At 59.7% G+C, this 17,011-nt stretch overlaps 1 protein-coding gene across 2 annotated transcripts; it reads right to left on the bottom strand.

Annotated features, from left to right (window-relative positions):
• Nucleotides 1-3,246: 3,246 nt before the first annotated feature.
• Nucleotides 3,247-17,011, bottom strand: PDLIM2 (PDZ and LIM domain 2). 2 transcript variants are annotated; one of them, XM_060101341.1, is made up of 10 exons: nt 16,928-17,011; nt 15,395-15,489; nt 14,541-14,692; nt 12,455-12,524; nt 12,197-12,348; nt 11,964-12,042; nt 7,891-7,979; nt 7,506-7,651; nt 5,824-5,941; nt 3,247-4,762 (listed from the first exon to the last, which is right to left on the bottom strand). In XM_060101341.1, the coding sequence occupies exons 2-10, from the start codon at nt 15,485-15,487 to the stop codon at nt 4,585-4,587; spliced, it is 1,077 nt and encodes a 358-aa protein (XP_059957324.1). In that variant the 5' UTR covers nt 15,488-15,489; nt 16,928-17,011; the 3' UTR covers nt 3,247-4,584. The 2 variants fall into 2 exon arrangements, with proteins under 2 accessions (XP_059957324.1, XP_059957323.1); XM_060101340.1 differs by lacking the exon at nt 16,928-17,011 and adding an exon at nt 16,597-16,670.

Below are 17,011 nucleotides of genomic sequence, written 5' to 3'. Positions count from 1 at the left end.
AGAGAGCGGACCTGGACACCGGCGTACCCGCGCTCCCAGCTGTGTGCCTTGGGGCAAGTCACTCAGCCACTCAGAAACCTGGCGCGATCAAAGGGGGAAGTGACTCCCGGCACAGGAAGATCCTTTCCAACAACTGCAGAGCGCCTTGGGTTCTGGGCTAGATCTGAACCCCCTCCTCGTCCCACATCTCTTCCTCACCCGGGTACCCTAAAGCTGGGGGCTGGCGCGGGGGGAGGGGGCTTCAGGATCCGGGGAAGCGAAACAGGGGGGACAGGAGGGCAAGCCTGAGGTGCTGGCAGTGTAAATGCTCTCCGGTCCCCGCCCCCAAACTCTTTGGGCCCGTGGGATTCCACCCCCCAACCACCCTGAAAGGGGGCTGGGAGCCCAGGCAGACACTGACGGTGAGACAGCCTGGTGACCAGATGGGATGGTGGCCTCTAAGGAAACCTCAGCCTCCTGAGGAAGGCGACCACCAGGCTGGAAAACTCCCAGCAGGACCTAAATTCCCTGGAGGGAGATAAGGGAGCTGGCGGACGTGCAAACTTGCACCTGAGCCTCTGGGGGAGGGGGCCGGAGCTGGAGCTGGAGGCGTTGGGAGCAAGTGGTTATTAGCTGGGAGGGAGAAGACAGTCTGCCCACCTCCAACTCCCTCCTTCCCTTCCGCCTGCACCCTACGCAGGAGCCGTCAGCAATCAGAGCCACGAACTACAACATTCTAACTTCTGGGAAACAGGCCTGCAGCTAAGCCCGGGGAAGAATGGGAGCCTCTCCTAACACCTTGATTTTTCAGGACAACCTCTTCCCTGCTAGCTGCGGCTTCTCTGGGTTGCCCCCTCCCAACCCTACCCTCCTGGAAAGCACCGCCCCCCGCCCCCCCCTTCCTCTTTCCCAGGTGCAGAGAGGGAAACCTGGGCCTGGGGGAGCTGCTTTACCCAAGTCCAACAGCCCGTGAAGATCCCACGCCAGGCCTCCCTGGGGAGGAGAGGAGGAGGGCTGGCCATCAGGTGGCTTCCTCCCTCCGAAGTCAGAGGATGGGGAGGTAAAGTGAGGGAACCTTTGCCAGATCTTGTCCTGAATTTGGAGAATGTAGGGCCAGATTCCAAGCCATCTCCGTGGTGACTCTGGGGCAGGAATGCATCTGGAGCAGGAAGCCCAGCCAGCAGGAATGCAGTGTCTCAGCACGAGGCTCTGTGTGGGCTCACACCACACACAGAACACACACACACACACACACACACACACTAGGCACACTCCCCTCCAGGCCATTCTCCCCTCTCCATGCAGATATGCCAGAATCTTCAGGGCAGCTGGGATCCCTCGCAGTTGAGGGCCAACATGTTGCCTTCCCATCTGCCTTCTGCTGCCCGGAGCTGGGCCAGGCCTTTACCGCCCAGAGGGCTGTTTCTCCTTCACCCCACCTTCTATGGGAGGAGAATCATCTCCCTCTGAGTGATGCTTCAAGGAATGGGAGGGCAGCACAGCCACCCCCTTGCTGCCCACCTGAGGGGTGAGCAGCTACTGTGAGCTCCTGAGACACGTGGTAGCCCAGGAGTCATCCTTCAGGCTGAGGCCAGGGATGCTCGATGCCTCCCAGCCTCCACGGGGAAATCCCAGCTTCAGGAAGCACATTTCCTGCCAGCTCAGCACTGAGCTAGGCCGTGTGCGAGGAAGGGCAAAGCCAAGAGCCTAGGGCAGCTCCTGCCAGATTAGAGATGGCTGGAAGCTGTGGTGACCTCCCTTATGGCCTGGAAGGGAAGGGCAAGAGACCCCAGGGCAAATCAGAAACCCAGGAGTCAGGCTTCTGGCTCATCCTTTGCCCCCTCCCCTTACTGCTAGGAACTCTCAGACCAGCGACTTCGCCTCCCTGTTGTTGCTTTCTTCATCTGTACAACAAGCATGACAACAGTATCTACTTCAGAGTGATGAGGATTGGAGTTTAAAGCACTTTGGAATTACCTATTGGTGTCACTTTGGGAAAGTCATTTTCTCATCTCTAATAGAAGGCTGTATCAGAGGCTCTCTCAGGTCGCTTCTAACTCGAATCTGTCATCATTTCTGAAGTTATTCCCCCAAATGAAGAAAAAGTAAAGAGGGCACAGCACTGGACAAAGAACAGCCGCATGTTTGGGCGGTGCCCCCTCCCCACCCCAGCACGTCTGGGTCAAAGGCGGTGGGTGTACACAGCTGGGCAGAGACCAAAGGCTGCCCCCAACCTTCTCTGCTGACAAATGAGACGGACTAATAACTCCGTCTTCCGAAGAAGTTCACCCCCAAGCTCGGCCTACTTGTGTGGCTGCAGGGAGCTCTGATGCTGAAACCCTCTGGCCCCGGGGAGGAGAGCTGGCTGACACAGAGAGGTGGATTTTAGCTTGAACCCCCGTCCACTCTTCGAAAGGCATTCAACAGCTCACTGGCCTACCCATTTCCCCTGGGCCTCCACTCCCCCTTTGTTCTCCATTCCTTAGAGCACGGCTAGCCCAGCATGGTTTGTTACAGGCGAAGATCTGACCATATTAAGATTCTAACACACCCTTTTCCCACCTGTCACTTACCTGTGAAAATTTTTCAGTGTCCTCAGAGCCGCAAGGAGAAATTCAAACCGTATCTCACAACATGCAAGGCTCCCATCTTCCTTTCCAATCAAACCATATCTCACAACATTCAAGGCTCCCATCTTCCTTTCCAATCTTATCTCAGTGTCGCTTTCAGCCGCTGCCCTAAGCTGATCAGGCCACCTGCACTCACCCCCTCACTCTGCATGTCTCTCCTCCATCTGTGTGTGTCCTGTTCTTCCTCTCGCACCCACGGCCCCTGCCCTGAACTCTCAGGGCGCTCCTGTCTGTTCCGCACGAGTTCTTTACACTCACTACCATGTAACATTATTTCATGCATGCCATCTCCGTCGCTGCCACTTGACTATTATCTTTAGGAAAGCCAGAAAAGTGCTGTATCTCTGTACTCCCACTGTGCCAGGACCTGAGAATTTACAGAGGAGTGAATCCCCTTTTGTGAGCATTCTCCCGGCCGAGGGCTACCCCGGACACTAGGTGGCGCCAAGGAGCCCATCCCACTTGGGACCAGACAGTTCCATCCCACTTGGGACCAGACAGTTCTGGCCTGACAACTCCTGAGCCGCAGACAGCCTTGATCTTCCCTACGAACATAAAGACAGACATCCAGGCAAAAGGTGAGACAATTATACCAAGGTGTAAATTACATCAAGGTGCCTGGGGAGGCAATACACACAGTCTCTGCCAAGATTCCTTCCCAAAAGAGCCAGATAGCACAAAGCACCCTCTGAAGCCCAGCTTTGATCTTTTCCCTCAGGCTGAGTGGGCAATAAGGTAGGTCTAGAGCACCCAGCAGCACCCATGCACCTTTCTGAAGTGTCCTCTGGGATTAGGACTGGGAGTGATGGGTGAATCAAGCCAAAAATCTGGCAGAGGACCACTGCCCCCTGCCTAGCAGCAGCTTTCAAATCAACCACCAACGAAGCCAGCTGGGGCTCCCGGGGAACGGGCAGGCAGACCAACCCTGGCTTGGAGGGTGGTGGTCCTCAGGGTAGGGGCGCTGCAGGGTTGTCCCTCCCAGGGAAAGCTAACTCACAGCCCTGTCCAAGGTTACTCCTGGGGATAAGCTTTCTCAAACGGGTGCAGACAGCCTCAGGCAAGCGCAGGAGGTTCTTTAGATGTTGCCCCCTCTCTGGCCCACTGAGCTCCCCTGGGTGCGTCAGCAGGGCAGGCAGCCTCCATACCAAGTAGAGCGAGGGGCACAGAGCGCCAGCACAGACTGCCTCACGGAGACGGGCCTGGGCAGGAGTCTCAGGGCCTGCTTCCTGTTTGCTGCCAGCCCTCTAGCATCCCTTCCCCTCTCGGGCTCCCAGTGAGAAACTCATTCCTCTACCAGGGATCATCCCAATAAAACACACATCTTTAAAAGAGGGTCCAGGAAGAGCATGACCCTCCACTAACAGGAGCAGGTGTCTTCAGTCGGGAGTGTCACGTGGTGAAGCATCTGGTAGGGTGGAGGTTTGAGGGAGGCGGAAATAAGAGGGGAGAAAAACTGTATGTAGGAAGACTCTCCACCCAGTGGTAGGGAGAAGCTCCTCCCCAGGGGCTGGGGCAGGGAAGGAGAGAAAAGAGGGGCACCTACTTTATTTTGTCCACGTATCAGTATATATTTATAGAGCTCATATGTTGAAAACTTTACACAGTGAATACCTGTAGCCTCTGGCCCAGCCCTCTCCTTCCAGATACTTCTCTCCACGTCCCAGCCTGCTTAACCCCTGGTACACAAAGGTGTCCAAGGCAGCACCCACTTTGCACTTTGACACAGAGCCTGTCCAGTAGGGGGACGCGAGAGTATCCAGCAGAGGCCCGGGAAGGTGAGGCTGCCCTCACCCGCAGCACAGGCAGGTCCCAGCCTCTGGCCTCACTCAGCGAGGAGGAAGGGGCCTCACCCAGCGAGGAGGAAGGGGCCTCACCAGCCCCCGTCGCCGCCTTTCCAGGCCAACTTGATATTGGCGCGGCCCGGGAGCGGAGGTGCCCGCAGAGTGGAGGGCGGTCTGAGAGCGCAGCCGGGCGCTCAGGCCTGGGAGTTGACGGTGCGCGGTGCGGAGTAGCGCTGGCGGGCGTGCTTCTCGCAGTACAGCTCGTCCCCCACCCAGAAGTGCCCTCGCATCTTCAGGTTCAGCCCGCAGTCAGCGCAGGTGTAGCAGCCCGGATGGCGGTACCGCCCCTCCTGGATACGCACGGCCTGGTTCCTGCCGGGGGGGGGGGGGGGGGGGGTGGGTGGGGTGGCACAGGAGGAGAGAGCCATTAGCCTGGGGGGCAGGAACACCAGGCACGAAGCTACCATTCCCATTCTCAGGGAACCTAGTTTCCAGCCCAGAGTCAGGACCCGGTAAGGTCCCAAAATCTCAGTCACTTGACTCCCCAGGCCTGCCCTCAAGAATCTCCGTTCAACAAACCCCCAGCCCACACCCCCGAACCCCAATTTTTTAAAAGTCATTCCTCCCCCACACAGAGGCAGACAAGCACCATCCTGAATCTTCTGGATTGTTAATAGAGCAGTGATTCTCAAAATGCGGTCTCAGTGCCAGGACCCACAGCATCACATCATCTGGGGATGAACTGGAAATGCAAACTCTGGGGCCAGGGACCTCCTGAAGAGGACACTCTGGGGGTGTGGGCCCGAAACCCCTCAGAGGCCCAGCCGCTGATCTTTGAGAAACACCGTATAGGACCCCTTCCTGGGGCCTGCACGGCAGGGCTGGGCAGTGTCGCGTTCTGCAGATGACACACGGAGGCCCACGGAGGCTAGGGATTTGCCTAGAATGAGTCATCTGACCCTCACCACTGTGCACGGAAGAAACTTATCTTGGGGGGCGGGGGCAGGGTTCAATTTTCCAGAGAATGTGGCTGCATTATAATGAGAAAACTGGGCCTACCTCTGGAAAACACATCCCATTCCAAAGAGGCGGAGGAGGAATAGCAAGAGTTTCCAAGAGGAAGGAGGCACCTCATCCAGAGGCAGATCTGCAGAGGCTGAGATGGTTGGAGAGAAATCGAAAGCAGTAGCATTTCCTCCTCCTCCAGGGAGGCAGGGAAAGAAACGGAGGAGGAGGAGAGACAGAAGGGAAAAGCCAGTGCAGGCATCCTAAGAAGGCTGAAGGGACCCCTGAGCCCACCACAGATCCACTGTAGCAATGCTCCCCGCAGGGTCCCTGGCTAGTGGGTCCATGCAGGCCCCTCCTGAGAGCGTCCTGGCCCCTGGCCCCCGCCCTGCAGGGTGTGCCCTGCCCCCCAGGCCGCCAGCACTCACGCGATGCTGATGCTGCACTTCTCACACGTGTGAAGCTTGGGTGGGGTGGCCAGGGCCCTGGAAGTGGGCCGGGAGGACTGGGGGCTCAGCGGGCTGGGCAGGAAGGCAGGTGTGCCACCTGTGGGGGGGTGGGGGAGGAGGGTGGGGAGGACAGACAGACACATCAGAGCTCGCCCACAGCAGTGCCATCAGGCTGTATTTTTGATGCCCACTCCACCTCCTCCAACACAGCTCCAAAGAGACCCTTGTCAAAGGAGCACTTACAAGCGGACCTCTAAAGTAAGCCTGGTCTTGAGAGGGGGTCATGGGGGAAGGAAGTGATCACCCCAGATCCTTGGCTGAGGTTGGTCAAGGGCAGGGAGCATGTTCAAGGCTGAGTTAGCCCAAGTTAAGGCAGCCTGAGCAGTGTCTGCTTGGTGTCTGACACGTCAGGCCAAGCAGGCATTTCCTCTCTCCTGACCCAGTGATGATGGTATCCAGAGATGATAATAATAGATAATAACAGCACCACAGCACCTCTGTACAGTTTTCAAAGGGCTTTCACGTGCATTATTGTGCCTGAGCCTTGGAACAATGCTAAGATGAAGCACGGACGTTATCAGGTATGGTCCTCATCTGCAGCCGAGGACCCCGTGACTCCAGGGGTGAAGTCACCATCTGTCTGCGCTGCCCTCAACCCACCCTTCCGCCTCTCCCTGTGCCCCCTCCCAGGGCCTGCCGAGGCCTCAGGGTAGCGATGGACAAGCCCTGCTCCAAAGCTTCTCACCTCGTCTCCGAAACATCAGAGTTGGAACCTGCCCCGAGGTACCAGTGATTGTGCCAGCCAAATACTTCTGACTGTTCCATCCTTTCTCTCCCTGATACCACTGCCCAGGCCGGGCCCTCCTCATCTCTCCCCTGGACCACGGCAGTGCCCCCCTCACCCCCTACTCCCCATGCACCCACACGAACTCCTGCGGCACGGTCCACCTCCTGGGGAGCTGGGCAGCCAGTCTGCCCAATAAACAGAGTTCCTGGCGGGGCAGACGTGGGTCCTGACCACCTTCAATCTCCACACAGCACAGGACTGGTCCATCAGACAACTCGGCAAACATCTCGAATGAACAACTGAACGGCTGGCAGAAGCCTGTATCTCTGTTGCTCACTCCGGCACCTCACACACCGCCTGGTGTTATTTAACGGGCCCTCCTGGGTTGACACGCCCCTCAGGCCTGGCATGCGAGGCCTCACAGCCAGGACTTAACCTCCGTGGCCACCGTCCGTGCAGCCAGGCCCCAGTGTCCTGTCAGTCCCACCCCAGAGCCCTGCGGCTCCAGCCTCCACATTCCACAGTGCTCCTGGCCACCGTCTTAAGGCCGTTTGTGAAAGTCCTGACCTTTCTTCAAGGGCCAAGTCAGATTCTTCTTCCTCCATGAAGCCGTCCTTGGAGACCCAGGCCACACCGCCCACATTTATCGTTCCCTTGGCACCTCCCCTGATCCCAGCCAGCACCTCTGGGTTGCACCCCAGTAACTCCTACCAGACCGTAAGCTCCTGTAGTGCAGGGGCTGTGGCTTCTACGAGTCAGAGCCCACTCCCGTGCTGAGCACTTAACAAATACTAATTTAATAACATGTCCAGTCGGGGGTCCAGGGTGTCCTGGGGGAACATCCTTCTCCTACCCGAGCCCCCCGGGGGCTCACCTCTCTCCTCAGCCTCCAGGGCTTCCTGCAGGAGCCGAAAAGAGCTGGACTGCCGGGGGACCACCCGTGCCTCGCGATTTTCCTGCAGCATCTTGAAGACCTCTGAGTCCTCTCTCAGGAGGTGGCTTTCCCCTTCCGAGGCCACGCTGCAGGGATGGGAAGGAGGCAGCCCGGAGTGAGGGTCCCGTTCCCAGGGGTTGGGACGAGCATGAGGACAGAGAAAGAGTGTCCCGGGGAGGGGGGAAGGGATTCTGGGGGTCAGAGGAAAGTGGATGGGGCTTAGGGAGGGGGGGGACCCCCCCATCCCTCTCTGGGAAGCCTGTCTGTCTCCTGCCCCTCCCAGGCCCTCCAAGATCCCACCCCACCCTCCAGAACTCGCTGGTACCTGAGCCTGGGGCCGGAGGAACGGGGACCTGGGGAAGGCGGTGGCGGCAGCACCAGAACAGCCGAGTCGCCAGCGGGGCCCAGGCCGGCCTGCGGGAAGGAGAGGCACCAGGGGAGGAGTCAGCGGCCGGGCCCGGGGCCAGCACACCCATCTGGGCAGCCGAACCCAGCTGTTCCCCAGGCCCACCACCAGGGGGCCCCCGGCCCTCGCTGACCAGCAGCCCCACCCCACCAGCTCGCAGAACCGGGGGTCAGCAGTCGCCTGCAACTGCTCCTGCTGGGCCCCCGAGGGGAGGGAGGCCAGCGCCCAGCTCTAGAAGGGTGAGCCTGCTGCCCTAAGGGGACTGGGCAAGGGGCAGGATGAAGATGAGTGTGCGGGGCCACCATGACTGTTCCTCTGCCATCTCACACGATGTGTTTGCAAAGATGTTGCACACTGGGGCCTGGCAGGCAGAACAAGCAGAAAGTAAGCTGACCCTTCTGCAGTGAGGAACAGGAAACATAAAGGGCCGAGACCCCTCTTGGAGTCAGGGCTCAGGCCGCACAAAAGTCCTGTCTCCTACACCCGCTGGTCCTTCCTCTGAAACGGCCAGGGTCTGGGCTCACCTGCCTCTCCCGGCTGCCCTGGAAGGTCTGGTCCTGCCCCACAGAGCCTTGGGGAGCCAGGCCCCCACAGCAGAGCCCCCTGCTCCGTATGTGCTGTCCCTCTTGGGCTCCTACACCCGCTCTCGACCTGGAAATCTTGCCTTCGGTCTCCCTGTTTCCCGGCCTGCCCCCTGCACCCTCCCCATTCTGCTCCCTCTCCGTGGCCAACCCCAGTGGAAAGGACAGCCTCAGAGATGACCAGGCCGGCCAAGGTGCACCAGGCTGAGGGCATGGTCTCCTGGAAAGGAAAATGCCCTCGATTTTAAAGTTCAAAGTTGGGGATGAATTATGGGGTCAAGTGGAAAAGCTGCATGACTTCTCAACCTGAAAACAGAAACTTCAGAGTGCTAAAAAAACAGCCCTAGGGACTTCCCTGGCAGTCCAGTGGTTGGGACTCCGTGTTTCCACTGCAGAGGGCAAGGGTTCGATCCCTGGCTGGGGAACTAACATCCCACATGCCGTAAATGAATAAACAATGTTTAAAAAAACTTTTTTTTAATTAAAAAAAAAAGCCCTAGACCCTCATCCCACTGGCCCTCTTACACTAGCCTGCATTCTTCTGTTCTTGGGCTTCTACAGGTAAGGGGATGAAAGGTCAGAAGGGCAAAGTGGCCAATCCAAGCCACCTGGGGAGTGGGAGCCAGGGCTGGGAGTCCACCCCTAGGCTCCTGGGTGCCCAGCTGCTGCCATGCGGTCAACTCAGGAAGGACACCTGGCACCAGGTACTCAAGAGCGATGTCCCATCTCGCTGTCCTAGACAGGCCAGCGTGTGCCCTGCACGGGGGTGCCGGCCAGCAGCGAGGGAGGGCCGAAATCCGCCCTGACTCCCTTCTCAGGCCACGTCCTCATGCCGGCCAGAGGGACAGGGGTGGTTTTCACGTTATATCTGCTCACCCAAGTGTGTGCCTCTCCGGAGGGGGCAACTTCCGGTTTCTGTAAGGTCTGTTGATGTTCTTCGCCCTGGGCCCAGCTCAGGAGCCAGCAGCAAGGCCATGGCCACAAGAGCCTGGGGCAGGGGCACCTCATCTGTACTCACCTCTGCCACCTTTCTCCTGCCACAGCACCTCACCCCAGTGCAGAAGAGCTCAACGCCCTTAGGTGGAGCAGCTTCACCTTTCCTCTCCCCACTTCCCTCCCAGTCACCTGTAGGTGACACCTGCCTTCATAGAAGCGACCTTTCATCTCTAGAAGCAGAAAAGCTGCTCACCTGTCCATCAGGAGCTGTCTCCAGCCAACCCCTCTCAAAATGTGTGGATGTTAATAAGCGATTGGCAGGGGGGTCCCTGGAGAAATTCTGCAGTTAAGTGAGTTCAGGAAATTAAAAAATTAGGGCTTCCCTGGTGGCGCAGTAGTTGAGAGTCCGCCTGTCGATGCAGGGGACGTGGGTTCGTGACCTGGTCAGGGAAGATCCCACATGCCGTGGAGCGGCTGGGCCCGTGAGCCATGGCCGCTGAGCCTGCGCGTCCGGAGCCTGTGCTCCGCAACGGGAGAGGCCACAACAGTGAGAGGCCCGCGTACCCCCCCCCCAAAAAAATTAAACATCTTTCTTCCTCACAGGCAGGACTTTTCAGAGCCTTTAAGGTGCTCAAGTGCACGGTGACTCCCAAGAGGGAGCTGTGGGACCCGGTGACTCCCACCCCGTCTGACCACAGCCTCATTTGTAGAACAGAATGCAAGCTTCACAGGGTTAGGAATTTCTCTGTTTTTCCACCTATGCATCCCCAAAGCCTAGAAGGGTGCCTGACACAAAGAAGCTGCTCCACAAATATTTGCTGAAAGAATGACCAGGGGCCTCAGGGTGAAAGAAGGGAATTCAGAGCATCGGGTCTGACTCTGAGGCCCAGAGAGTGGAAGGATGCCTTGTCCAAAGTGACATAGCAGAGGTGGGACTAACCCAGGTCTCCCTGCCACCCGGCTCAGGGCTCCTCTTCACACCACATGGGTGGTCCTCAAATCTGTGAGTGCGTCAGATCCCTGAGGGCTCCTTAGAACAGGGATGGGTGCCCTCACCCCGCCCCTCACCCCTGCATCCGATCCAGTAAGTCTAGGCTGGAGCCTGAGAACTTGCATTTCTAACAATTTCCAAGGTGCTGCTGGTGGTTTAAGAGCCACTCCCTGTCCCACCCGCCTCTCCCCTTTGCCCCCGTGTCGAGGAAGAAGGATAGGGTGGACCAAGTTCATTCCCAGCTGGTCTCAGCCCAGAGCTCTCTGCAGAAGGCCCCCAGGCCCCGACACGCCAGGTCTTGCTTGTAACCGTTGTGTTCCCATCTCCCCAGCTCATCGTTTTCTAATCCGAAACCTACCCCATCCTGCCTCTGACATCCAGCAAAATTCCTGACAAAGCTTTCTCAGGCCACCCCAGCCCACACTCAGCTCTCCCCTCCCAGAATGCCTCCTGCTTTTATAATTAAGATCATACCGCTCGGTGCTTAATTTTCTCAAAATTGGTTTGCATGTTTATCTTATCTCTGCAACTACATTTTTAATTCTTTAAAGACGGGATCTCACTGAATACATACATCTCTATGCCCACGTCTCCTGGAGAGTCACTGGGCAGGCCAACAGAGGGTCACCAGGGAGCCACTACTATGCAGCCCCCAGAGGACCCTGCTGTTTCCTTCTCCAGAGCCCCCAGTTTCTAGCACCCTCCCCCAGGCATCTCCAAAGGCTCTGCTTCCTGGAATGCAGAATCTACCCGAGGTAGGATTCCAGCAGCTGGGCCTCATCCTCTTCACCCCAAAGGCTGGACATGCCCCCACTAACTCTGCCCCCAGCAGCTGTGGCCCAGGACTCTTGGCTGCCTCACTCCTCACCTCCCCATCCCTGCCCTTAGAGAGGAGACATACCACCAAGGGGGTGTTGGGCTGTCACTAGTGGACAGTGGGACCTGGCAGGAGTGTCCAGGGGAAAAGGGCAGGGGAGGGGGGCAGACAGGGAGTAAGCCAAGTGCAACTGGAGTCGGAACCACAGGCTGGCTCGTGGTTCTCTGGTGGTTCTCGGGGGCTGAGTCAGAGGAGGAAGAGGGGGAATGGGTGATGGGAGTTGGGGGCGGGCATGGGGCTTGGAATGGGGAGGAATGTGTTCAAGAGATACAGCCAAAGGGAATCATCCCAACAACAGCAGCTAAACTATTTCGGTCCCGGCCCAAGAGAAACACTTGAGAAGGGAGGAAGCCAGCAGGAAGGGGGGAGGCAGCGGCGGGTGGGCACGAAAGAGGTAGAAGGGCACCTGGGCCTGGACGGGTAGGGCCAGTGCAGTGAGTGTGACCCTCACCAGAGCTCTGGCCTCCCGGCTCCAGAGAGGAGCATGCCTATTACTAGGAGACCGTGGTGCTGGCTGCCTAGGTGGGACCAGCCACATGCAGCCCCACGGGCACCACTAGCAGCCAGCCAGGATGGGAGGCTCCCTCCTCCCCTCAGGTATCCTCACCTGTCGGCTTCCAGGGCGGCCCCTGTAGGACAAGTGGTCAGCAGTAGTGGGTTCCGGGGAGTACGCCAGGCTCTGGAAACTGAAATGGGGAAACAGACAGTGTGTACCGGGGGCCCCGCCACCAGGCTGCCCCGGGAGACAGAGGTGACCCCAGGGCCCCCTAAACCCAGCTACAGAGGCTCTGAGAGGCCGGCTTGGACCTGGTGGCCAGGGGGCCCACCCGCTGCACTCACCTGTGGCTGGTCACCACCTCTCCCGCGGGGGCCTGGGGGCTGGCGGGGGGCAGGGTGGAGAAGGGGCTGCCCGGCCGGGGGCTGAGGGAGGCCTGGCTAGAGCAGGAGGACCGCAGGGAGGACTGGCTGTCGGTGTGTGTTCTCCTGGAGCCCTGCGGAGAGAGGGGCCTGGAAGGGCCGGGCTGGGAAGAGCAGGGAAGGGAGCCCCCCGTCACTTCAGGGTGTGGGGCTCGCAGCACGAGGCACCGTCCGTCCTACCTGGAAGCGAGCGGCCAGCAGTTCGGGGGAGCTTTCCCCGTTGGTCTGCCAGGGAGAGGCGGCCTGAGGCCTGAGGAGAGGATAGAGGGACACAGAGTGTCACCGGGTTCTCCAGATGAGGAACATGTGTCCAAAACATTCGGACATCGGGTGCCAACTTTTAACTGTGTCAAATTCACAGCAAACAACTGTCCTCAACGACCACCATCATTTCTTAAAAGAAAGGACAATTTAGCACCAAAAAGTAGAAAGGACATCATTTCAGCAAAAAGTTCAATAAATTCAAAAATTTTTTAAGAGCTCCTCACATCATCACCCCTCCCCCTGCCTCGCCTTTGCTTTTCCTTTTCTATTCTTTTTTTTTTGGTGGGGGGAGCATTTCATCCAGACTTTGTCGCTGGTCAGCATCAGTTTGTAGATTGATTTGGACGGCTGATTGTGTATAAATAGTCCTTTATCTTCCACCCCTGGAGAAACTGAAGCCCAGAGAGGGAAAGCGAGTGGCCCAAATTCCTAAAGGCCAACAATGGCTGGGCCAGCTGCCCCCTCTCCCCAGGGGCCTGTCCCCCATCAGCTCCGCCTTTGAGAGGATCCCTCCCTGTGATTTCCAAAGTCTTCCCCCCCCACCCCGCCCCCTGTAAACCAGAGGGTAGAGCCAGCCCCACTTCCTGCCACACAGGCAGCTGAAGGACCTAGAGAACAAGGCGGCCCAGCTCCCCCGCTAATCACCAAGGCTCCCCCTCAACTCCCCAGGGACCGCCCCCTCCTCCAAAGCCCTGCCCAGTGGAACCTGGCTGAAGCCTCGAACAGGAGGAGACTGGAGGGCTGGGAGCTGCTGAGGGTGAGGGATGAGCCCACCATGTCCCACTACACCGTTTCTGGATGGCTGACTGCCTCCAGAGAGGTCAGCAGGAACCTCAGTCACCACACGCCACACCAAACACAGCCTCAGCCTCCCTCCCTGGGGAGCATTTAGGGCCAGAGCAGGGGAGCTTGGGCTCTGGCTCCGCCCAGAGCACTGCTTCCTGCCTGGGGCTTTGAGTGCTGGAGAGGTCTCCTGGGGTGGGTAACTGGGGGAGGTTAGGAGGGGTTTGGGCAAAAGAAAGAAGAGACAGGGAGCCTTGACCTGCCCAACGTGCAACTGGAGGCCTGGGGGTCCTCGGCCAGGCCCACCTCTCTGATGGAGCTGGGTCCCTCTTGGAGGGACCCGAGAGGAAGTGATGGTGACAGCAGCTCCCTGCCCCTCCCCCGCCCCACTCTGCAGCTTCTTGTAGATTTTGGTCCCCTTCCCAGAAGCCATGAGCTATTCTCTACCCTCCTCGTCTGGGTCCCACTTCTGTAAACACTCATGAGCCAGACTGGTACAAAAGAGTCACTGAAGGGCCGGGGCCGTGACAGCGTCACGGGAGCCAGCTTCTGCAGTGACGTAGGGCGTCAGGGGCGAGGAGAGGGCATGGAGCAGAGATACCTGACTCAGGTTCAAGGCCCGCCCAGAGGGCTCTCCTGGCTGGGGAATCTCTCAGCATTCCTGCCCTGTGACTCACTGGGATGCCCCACCCCCACGGAGCCACCTGTTCCCACCCCCACCCCCAGGCTGAAGCCCCAGGAGCCTGGGAATCTGCCTTCACCAGCAGGGCCCAGAGAGGCAACTTGGGGAGCAATGGAGTGGTTCTATGGGGAGTGAGCCCCCAAATTCCTCACCACCCCAGGATCTGAACAAAGGTTCTCCCCTCCCCTCTTGGAGGCAGGGGCCCTGCAGACCCAGCCTAAGGCACACCTTTCCCCTCTTCAACCGACTTCATGCCCACACCCTGTCCCCCGCACACCTGGGAACCAGTCAAACCCGGGTGTCCAGGTGGCTGATGCCAGCCTGCTCTGCCTGTGACTGCACGCCCAGCTGGGCACAGGGACACCCCTCAGCCCACCCTGCTGCAGCCCCAGAGCTTGGGACCTTCTCACGGATGAGCCGTGAGTGCCCAGGAAGGCCAGGTTGGAGCTGAGAGCAAGGGGTGAGGGCGGCCACTGTGCAGTGGGCTGGCAGAAGGCAGAAGAGTGCTGGCAGGCCCAGCAGAGGTGGAGGGCCTACCGGTCCAGCTGCAGCCTCAGGGGCGAGGGGCTCTGGCGGATCTTGCTCTGGGCCTCGGCATGCAGCATGCTGTTTGCACTCTCACCATTGATGGCCACAATAATGTCACCAGGCCGGAGGTCAGCAGCTTCGGCCTTGCTCTGCTCAGTTACCTGTAGGGGGTGAGGATCAGGTAGTCTGAGATGACACTCAGGTAGGGATGGAGAAGGGGTTTCCTTGTCCTGCCCAAGAAACACAGGAGCTGGTTTCAACCAGGCTGGCCTGCATCTCCCTTTAACACCTCTCTCCCTGCCTGCCGGTGTCCACCCAGCCCATCAGCTAATCCCCTCCAAAAGCTGGAGTGGCAGCCCCCTGCCACCCACCTCAGCACTGGCATTCTAACGGGGCTCCCCAAAGAATGAGTAATGGCAGAATTTCAGGAACTGTGCTTGGAAATGCTTTTGGATAGAGAGCCCGGCCCGTGCAAATCAAATCATGCAGGTACTGCCTGCACGCAGGCCCTCTGCGTGAACACTCCCTGGCCTGAGCCTGGGTCAGGGGAAAACTGCCAAGAGCTCGGGGCTCCTGTTCTAATAATCACCCAAAATGGCTGCCAGCAGGTATGGGGTTAGTGACCAAGGAGAGAAGAGAAGGCCTTGCACTGGGCCCAGCTCCCTTTCACTCTCTAGAAGCCTGTTTCTGAAGTGGCCACCACATCCCCATGGCAACGGGGCCCCAGCCCTGCCCACACCAACAATCCCAGAAGCGGGCCTCTGGCTCCAAAACAGAAAAAGAAAGGTGTCTGTGAGGACCAAGTGGACAGGACAGACTCTGACATTGGGGGTACCTCCCCGTCTCCTGGAACTAGCCCTTACCCTGGTCACCACGATAGGCGTGTGGAAATCCCTGCCGCCCGAGATGCGGAAGCCCCAGGGTGCGGGTCCCACCACGTCCACCGTCAGCGCCATACCTGAGGGAGAAAGGTTGGAGAGATGGAGCCTGCCCCTCGCCCCCCAAGGGACTCTGTGTGGTGGCAGAAGGGGGTGGCAGGTCCCTGGAGCAGCCAGTCAGGGGCTGGCGGTGGGTGGAGGTGGGTAGAGGAAGTGACTAACCTCTCCCGCATGCCCCAGTTCCACTTCCCCCCACCCTGGGAAGTGAGGACTCGGAGTTCCCCCTTTGCCCCGTCTTCAGCAGAGCGGCGGGGTGCTACACAGGGGCTTGCTGAGAACAGGCAGGCGGGTGGGCGGGGCTGGCAGGTGGTAGATGTCAGCATTTCCTCCCTCTCCCCTCCTCCACCATCAGGGCGAAGTCCCCCCAGTGCTTGTTTCCGGTCCCCCAAACCGACAGCACAAGGTACTTCCTCCCGGCTCGTGGGGAGGGCAGCGCTCTGGGAACAGAGGTGACGGCACAGAAAGGGGTGGTACCACCACATCCTCTCAAGTACTTGGCTGGGGACGGGGCAGCTCGCCCACGTGAGGCCAGGGTCTTCAGAGGGACCTCCTGGCTGCCTGCCGCGCCCCTGGCCGTGTGGTCCAGGTAGGCAAGACTGGGCTTCCCACCTCCGCCAGCGGCCGGCTGCCCTCCGAGCAGCTCGGGCAAGGACGGGCTTATCTGCCAAGCAGGGCACACCCACCACCGGGCGCTGGCCAACAGGGCGAGCTGACTGATGCTGCCCGAAAGCTGGGGCCCCAGGCCTCCCACCCATTGCCCCTCCACTGGGCAAGGGAGTGTCCCTGTAGACCAGACCCTTGTAGGATTTCCCGACCCTCTAGCTCTGGAGTCAGGAGCCAACTCAGGCAGGAAGCTGCAGTGCCAGGCTGGGCCACCACCCTACCCAGCGCCCACCCTGAGGCCGCCCCTGGGGAGGCCCACAGACTACAAGCGCTGCCCGAGTCTATCAGGCACACTGGGGCCACTTGCCGCGTTTAGGAGCCTGGGGAGAGGGCGCCCGGGCCAGCCGGGCTGTCTGCCCTCTTCCCGGCCCTCCGGCTTCCCCTTTTGCCCAGGCCCAGCCTCTGTCCCTCCTGCAGGCCCCAGGTCGGCGCTGGCGGCTAGCAGATGCCTTGGATTCCCAGACCTTTGAGCTGGCCAGTGGACTCCGCTCCGGGGGCCGCGGGGAAGTGCCCAGACCGTCGGCCCGTCTCGCCCACTTCTGTCTCCTTCTGAGCTCCGAGACCAAAGTACCCGCGCACGCCGGGGGCTGGAGGAGGAGCACCCGGGACGGGAAAGCCCAGCTCGCGGGGGGCGCCGACCGCAGGCGAGGCTGCGGGAAGTGGCCGTGCGCGGAGGAGAGGTCCGGGCGCCGAGCCGGCCGCGGGCGCGCAGAGCTGCGAGGGCGCCGGGGCCGGGGAGGGCGCCGGCCGTGCGTACCGCACGCAGGTGGGCGCGCTCAGCTGATTCCCGCTCACCTGTCGGGCTGGGCGGCCGGGCCGGGGAACGAAGGGAAGGGAAGGAGGGAGGCGAGGAGACGCCGCCGTTCCCGCCGCAGCCGT

This window comes from Mesoplodon densirostris, chromosome 6 (assembly GCF_025265405.1).
Source record: "Mesoplodon densirostris isolate mMesDen1 chromosome 6, mMesDen1 primary haplotype, whole genome shotgun sequence".
Classification (NCBI taxonomy): domain Eukaryota; kingdom Metazoa; phylum Chordata; class Mammalia; order Artiodactyla; family Ziphiidae; genus Mesoplodon; species Mesoplodon densirostris.
The sequence above is the reverse complement of the archived record's forward strand: the minus strand, read 5'-3'. Positions and strand labels throughout refer to the sequence as shown.